Source organism: Aegilops tauschii, chromosome 7 (genome assembly GCF_002575655.3).
Source record: "Aegilops tauschii subsp. strangulata cultivar AL8/78 chromosome 7, Aet v6.0, whole genome shotgun sequence".
Lineage (NCBI taxonomy): Eukaryota > Viridiplantae > Streptophyta > Magnoliopsida > Poales > Poaceae > Aegilops > Aegilops tauschii.
Genome location: NC_053041.3, coordinates 589,784,720 through 589,791,958, shown reverse-complemented (window position 1 = coordinate 589,791,958; position 7,239 = coordinate 589,784,720). Strand labels below are relative to the sequence as shown.

The 7,239-nt window shown below is 47.9% G+C and overlaps 1 protein-coding gene across 1 annotated transcript; it reads right to left on the bottom strand.

Annotated features, from left to right (window-relative positions):
- Window positions 1-4,293: 4,293 nt before the first annotated feature.
- Window positions 4,294-5,213, bottom strand: LOC109760432 (uncharacterized). Its single transcript, XM_020319257.4, has one exon. The coding sequence runs from the start codon at window positions 5,062-5,064 to the stop codon at window positions 4,753-4,755; it is 312 nt and encodes a 103-aa protein (XP_020174846.1). The 5' UTR covers window positions 5,065-5,213; the 3' UTR covers window positions 4,294-4,752.
- Window positions 5,214-7,239: the final 2,026 nt, after the last annotated feature.

The window sequence follows — 7,239 nt, the reverse complement described above, 5'->3', positions numbered from 1 at the left end:
GCTCGTAACTACCCCATAAATCTCCATTACCCGGAAATATAATGGGAACAAAAAGGGAAACGGGAAAGGGAAACAGGGACCAACCGCGCGAGCTGGTATTTTTTTTGTGTTTTCGCGCGGAAAAGGAAAACGGAAAATTCTGATAGTTCGAGGGTCAAACTGCAAAACACACCAAACCACAAACCGGAAAGGGAAAACCGGGAACCAACCGCGCAACTGGTTTTCCCTTGCGGGAGCGCTCCGCTCGCGACACTTGTCACGCGCGGAGCACTCCCGAACCGCTCGTTACGAGCGCTCCGAAGGAGCGCTCGTTAACTAGTTGCTCCCGTAGCAAAGCTCCTTTGCTTCCGCCTCCCTTTTGTAAGCACCGACGCAATCCAAACTTGGAACCAAAACCGAGTATTTTTTTCCTACATTGTACAGGGCCTAATTGGCGCCTTTAGCCCCAGCGCGAAGCGTTCCAGGCCCATAGCAATCGCTCGCGCGCTTCGCGCCTTGCTGGCGCATTGAATAGTTCACAGTGAGATTTGACTACTGACATGGACTTTTAGAACTCATGAATTAGAAGAAAAAATAGCGGGTCAAAAAAGGGTCAACGGTTTTAAATTTTCTAATAATTTTTTAAGAATTTGGTCATTTGGAAAACTTTTTGAATTATAAAAAGTGCATAAATTTCCAAAAGTCACGATTTTTCTAAAAATCACAATTTTGAAAAATTTGATGAATTCAAAAAATGTTCATAAAAATTGAAAAAATTCAATGGTTGAAAAGGTTCATAATTTGAAAAAAGGGCCGCAAAATTTTTATTTTACAAATTTGAAAATAAAATCAGAAAATAAATATAGAAAAATTGTAAAATTTGGAAAAAGTTCACAAATTGCAAAATAGTTTTGAAATTGAAAAAAGGGGGGAAAGATAGAAAAATTAAAAAGGAAAAGGAAAAACCGGAGAAAAACAAGTGAAAACAAAAACAAATAAAAGAAAGGACTGTGCTAACTTCCGGACGTACGGAATTTAGCAACAGATCCGGACGAATATTATACATGCATGCATGCAACGCCCACCTGCGCTCTCTATAATCACATTGAGCTGCTCACGTGTATTTGTAATAGTCAATCCCATGCAACCATGCAGCCATGCATATAGAAAAAAATTAATGACAGCATCAAATATTCTCTTCAATCTTCGAATTCAAAATGTTTTGTAGCTCAAACCGTCGCTCCATTTGAAAAACTGTTTTCACATAAAATATTCGTCACGACGAGACCTTCGAAACAAGATCCGATGATGGTATGTTTTGACGACTTGTTTTTCAGATCAAAAGTTACCAGCCCTAGGCTAAATAAGTTATCACCTCTGTGGCACGTCAGTTACCATCCTGTTTACATAAAAATTACCGGGACATAAAAAAATGGCTCCTCCAACATTCTCTCCACATGCAAATGCACTAGAGCATGGGAAAGCACATGTCATTGTAGATTCTCGCTATTTTAAAATATTTTAGGAGAGGACTAACTTCCGACTGATCGGACAGTAGTAACATATCTGAACGGTGCTAGTTTGCATGCATGCAAACCTGCAAAGGCCACAACCCCACGTGAAGTTCCCAGTCCCTCGTGCATGCATGTGTAGAAAAACCGAAATGATGATGTCATCAAAAAATTCTTAACAATGCGAAAATTCAAAAATGTTTTGTAGCTCAAAGTCGCTCTGATTGAAAAACCGTTTTGATATAAAAAAATCCGTCATAATGAGAGCCTCGAAATTAGATCTCATGTTGGTATGTTATGATGACCTTTTTGGGATCAAAAGTTACCATTAATGGGCTAAGTAATTTATCACGAATGTGCTACATATGTTACCATGTCGATATTACCAGGGCATAAACATGGTTTCTCTAACCTCCTTATCAGCTCAGGTTAAGGTTACTGTGGTGTTTGTGTGTGAGTTATCACGTATACAATGTATATAGTACCAAACTATTTACACAAATGTTATCGGGATATGTTTTTAAACAACCCCCTCGCCAAAGTTATCAAGACCGGGGCACATAAGTTTTATCAGGTCTGCGATGTGTGAGTTACCATGCTATTCACACAAAAGTTATCGGGGGATATTTCATCAACCCCCCCCCCCCCCCCCCGCCACCAAAGTTATCAGGACCGTGACACATAAGTTATCAGGTCTGCGGTGTGTGAGTTACCATGCTATTCGCATAAAAGTTACTAGGGGATATTTCATCAACCACCCCTGCCCCCCACCGGCGGCAAAGTTACCAGGACCGGGTACATAAGTTATCAGGTTTGCGATGAGTGAGTTACTGTACTATTAACATTAAAGTTATCGTGGTTACATTTTATCACCCCCTCGCAAAGTTGTCAGCACCGAGGCACATAGGTTATCAGGTCTACGATGTGTGAGTTACCATGCTATTCACGCAAAAGTTACCTGGGGGGTATTTCATCAACCCCTTCTCCCCATGCCAAAGTTATCAAGACCGAGGTACATAGGTTATCAGGTCTGCAATATGTGAGTTACCATGCTATTCGCATAAAAGTTAGCGGGGGATATTTCATCAACCACCCATCCCCCCCCCCCCCCCGGGCCCCGCCAAAGTAATCAGGACCGGGGTACATAAGTTATCAGGTCTGTGATGTGTAAGTTATCATGCTATTCACAAGAAAGTTATCGGGAGTATATTTCATCAACCCCCCGCCTCCTTCGAGGTAGTGAAGGGAGCGGCCCCGCGCATTCTTGATCGCGGGCGGCAACTCCTCGTTGACGGTGAGATGGTGGCGGCGAGATGATGATGGTGGCGCGTGCATGCGACCGTACCGGCTCCTCCTTAACCCGACGTCCAATCTAGACGCCGCGGTGGTACGGGGGTGAGGCCGGCTCCTCCTTCATGTGGCGTCCGATCTGGACGCCGCGGTTGTGATGGGGTGAGGCCGGCTCCTCCATCATTGGACGGAGTGGAGATGCCGGCTCGTGCTTCGCAGAACGGAGTTACTGCAAAATTTACACATAATTTAATATGATATATTTTTCCACAATTTTTTTCTGTCACAAAAGTTATCTCATCTTTCGTGCGTAAGTTATAGAGTTGGTGGTGCGTATATTACCATTGTATTTAAACAAAATGTAACCGGGTGTATGTTACAACACCTTTTTTTACATGTCAAAAGTTAGCATGCTGTTTGTGCGTAAGTTATCATCTCTGTTGTGCGTAAATTATGATACTATTTATGCATAAGTTACCAATGAAAATCTTACGTAAACCAGAAAAATGCATTGGGTATTCATCAAATCAAAATAAAAGTCACTAAACACATGATTTAACAAACGCAAGAGATAGGTTATTGGGCCATGTAACAAACCAGCTGACTTGAGTTCAAACATACAAAAGACTACAAAAGACTCGTAATTAGGATCCACAATTTGTTGTATGGAGAAGCACGTTAACCATTTAGCTTGCATATTTTAAAGAGCTGAAGGTCATTTCGTTAGCCAACTACAAAGGAAAGAACGGTTGCTTAGCTCGGCTGAAGGATTAGCCTCTTCTCTAGATGGCCAGGAATCGAGTCCCAGCCAAGGCAATTAGTTTTTTTGTGATGCAAGGCCGCAAGCCTGTACGAGCGCTTCATCCAAAAAAAAAACGGTTCAGCGACGCGGGAGGGAAAGAAAATCAGAAAATCGGGGAGTGGAGGGAACTCGATCGAACAGAATGGTTCGTGCCTGTGGCTAACGAGTAACGACCAGTCGATAGGAAATTAGCTTTTGCGTAAAAGAAAAACCGGTCCTTACATGGGCTGGCCCGTTAAGAATAGGGTTTGCGTCCTGGATCCCTCTCGTTAAAAAAAACAGATAATCCCAAAAACGTACTGCCATGAGACATGGAGTCGTCTTATCTGTCTCATGGCTGCTGGTTCATCCACTGGTCCAACCAATCAATGCTGCAGCGGTGAAATCGCCGCCCATCGGCGCGCCACCACCCCGTGGCCGTGGGACACCGTCTCTCTCACGCGAACAATCATGGTGGACGGTGGTGCCAATGCCAGTCACACGCACGCGCACACACACACCCTGCATCTGCGGCAGCAGCCAGCAGCAAAAGCGACGTCGCCAGCAATTATTTTACTATCACCAACCATTCTCGATCACTTTGATGCAATGCCAACCTCCGTCGGTGACTGGGTGATAAGTCCGCATTGGCATGCTAGTTTCAGAGCATATATATGAAGAGAGGATTCTGTAGAGCATCAGGAACATTTGAAACGCACGCAGGCACCAAGGTTTATATCGTGAAAACATTTTCACCACTTGGGTAGTGTTCCTGCAGCTCCACGAGTGGCCCAAATTCAATGGAGCCAAGTAGCGAATCTACTAGGGGCTTTAACAGGCTTAAGCCCCCCCTCCAGCTTTGCAAAATTAGTTTTTACTATTAGTTTAAAGGCCCAATCCAACCATTTGTTAGCCAAATACAACATATATTCGCATGACATAGGCAACCCAGCCCACCCTCCATTTTCTCTGTAGATTCGCCACTGAGTACAGCCATCATATATCATAATCCACCCCACATATGAACACAATCGCCTGCAGGGCCTAGCTAGTTGCGGCACGGTTGGGGGATAAATAAAGAACGAAACAAAATAGGGCGGCGCAATTCTCATGGCTACCACGCTAAGCTAGCTGCCTAGCTACTAGCTAGTGCTACATGCGAGCGGCTCGATCTCCAGCCAGCCGGCCGGCCTACTGCGGCCGCCGGGCGTCGGGGGAGGAGCCGAGCACGAAGCGCGAGGCGAAGGTGTAGTGGTGGCAGAGGTGGCCGGCGCCGGAGACATCGTCGTCCAGCGCGGAGCCGAAGCCGTCGCGGTCGAAGTTGCGCGCGTAGCTGAGCGGGTCGTACTGGCGGCACCGGGACGACACGGCCGTGGGAGCCGTCGTGCATACGAGCATCTTGCTCCGCCTCCGCACCAGCCGGGCCAGCGCCAGCCCCAACCCTGCCGGTCCCCGCCGGCCGCGGCACGACGTTGACGACGAGGCATTGCCCTGATCCCCCATCTCGATCGACCGCTGGAGAATGTATGTCTCTTGGGTGGTTGGTTGGACTCTTGGGGGCGTAGGTAAGAGATTCCGTGGTGTTTGGTGGTGCCGATTTATAGGAGTTGTCCAGCTGATCCGGCAGTGAGTGGAGTGCAGCGGGGTTGTGAGGAGTGGTGTGGTGGTGACTGGTGACGGCGGGGAGCGGTTTCGCGTCTCCCATGTGCCCCGGACGTACGAGCACGTATACAAAAGTACACTCTACTGGAGCGAGCGTAGAGTAGGTGTGTTTCTTTCTTGGTTTATTATTGTAGGATGATAAACTAATCAAAGTTGCTTCAACTACAAGGACAAGCCACGAGCCCCCTCTTTGCATCTACTCTACCTAGCCAATAGTAGTAGTCTAGTGAGCAAGTCTCGAGTGAGTTGCTTCTTCGTTTGCAAAAGAGAACTACGTCACTCATGAACCTAGTTAGTTAGTGCAGCTAACACCGATGATGATTAGGGAGCAGCAAGCTTGATGAGCACCAGGAATCAAGGGATGCTGTGTGCGAGCTGCAGGCAGGCCTCCAGCAAAGGGTCGATTAAGCATAACCTAACAAGAAAGGGTAGCCACGTACGGCCCGGTATGTTGTTGCTTCTTTGGCCCTACGTAGCTCGCTTCGCAGCTCATGGCTGCCTAGTCTGATGGGCTACGGCGGTGGTTGGCCGACTTGCTCCGGTTGCGAGGTGGAGGAGGCACTGCCGGGTGAAAGCTTCATCGACGATGACGGCTGCAGCCGCCATTTTTCCTTCTTGAAGGCGTCGAGTTTGGCATTGTTTCCATCCCCCCAAGCTCTCAGATCCCGAGAGAAATCTCCGACCCGGGGTTCCACGTGTTGAATGGTGTCGACGTCTCTACGCCGTTTCCTCTTTGGGGGCATCTTTTTGGTTTCTTCTGCTTCAGGTGGACTCGCCTCTTGCTGCTTCATCTCCAACTCGGCTTCGATACTGGCTGGCCATTGTCCTTGGCGACTCGAGTGGAGCTTGCTTGGACATCCTGTGGTGGCCTCGACGATACGCTGCCCTTCGACCTCGGCGGCAGTACACCGGTACTGCGCCCTTCTGTCTCGGTGGCGCGTTGCCTTCTCGGCTTCGCCGGCGGCACACCGGTGCCGCCGCTCGAACTCAGCTATCCTACGCTCTTCGTTCGCGCCAGTGATGCTTCTTGGTATGCTTCTACTTCGGTGTCTCCTTTCTGTCAGGGCTGTGCTTCATGGTGGCCCAGACGACGTTTGCGTGGACATCCTGGGGTGGCCTCGGCAGCACGCTGCCCTTTGACCTTGGCGGTGGTACACCGGTGCCGCGCCCCTTCAGTCTCGGTGGTGTGTTGCCTTTTGGCTTCACCGACGCACACCGGTGTAGCCACACGAACTCGCCTATCTGACGCCCTTCGTTCGTGCCAGTGATGTTCCATTGCGAGTTGTTGTTCTGGTGCCCGTATTTTTCTCCCTAGGCCTTGTTGTGGTTCATTGTCAGTGGTGGAACAAGCTGCTCAGCGGAGCTCGCTACGTGAGATGTCGGCCTCCAGGGGTTTCGGTTTGATTCTGTTGCCAACCTTCCCCTCCATTTTGTTTTTTCTTTCTTCTAGTTTTGGACTTTCTCTTGATGCCCTCCTCTGTAATTTTCTTTTGTGCCTTTGTGTTCTTACTTGTATCTGTACTGACTGCCAAGTCACCTTCGAGTTGGTTGATATATAACAAGCGGTGGGCATAATCTTGAAAAAATTAACCGACCGAACACGTGCAGTTCGTTTTTTTATGTTGTTCTTATTCTTCTGGGCTACCTAGTTTTTGAGTAGTGATCAACCGGACGCATGCAGTTCGATTAATAAGTTCATTATTGCTTCCCTTGTATGCTACTGCTGGCCTAGCTAGTTTTTGTCGTTGGAGAGAATAATCAAACTGTCGAGGGATAGGCACACAACGGTCGGAGACAGACAGCATAGGGCATGGCACTAAGAGAGCATGTACATCCGTGCGTCCTAAATCCGTCTCCAACGTTCAGACGGACAGCTCGGTCAGTAACCGATCATAAAATACGCATCCAAACGGGCTTCTCAAATGTGTCTCAAATGTCCAAGCTAATCGGCACCTCTCATATTTAGCACAAATCTAGGGCGGATATGGGGCTCCCGGACGCGTCCGCCACGTCAGA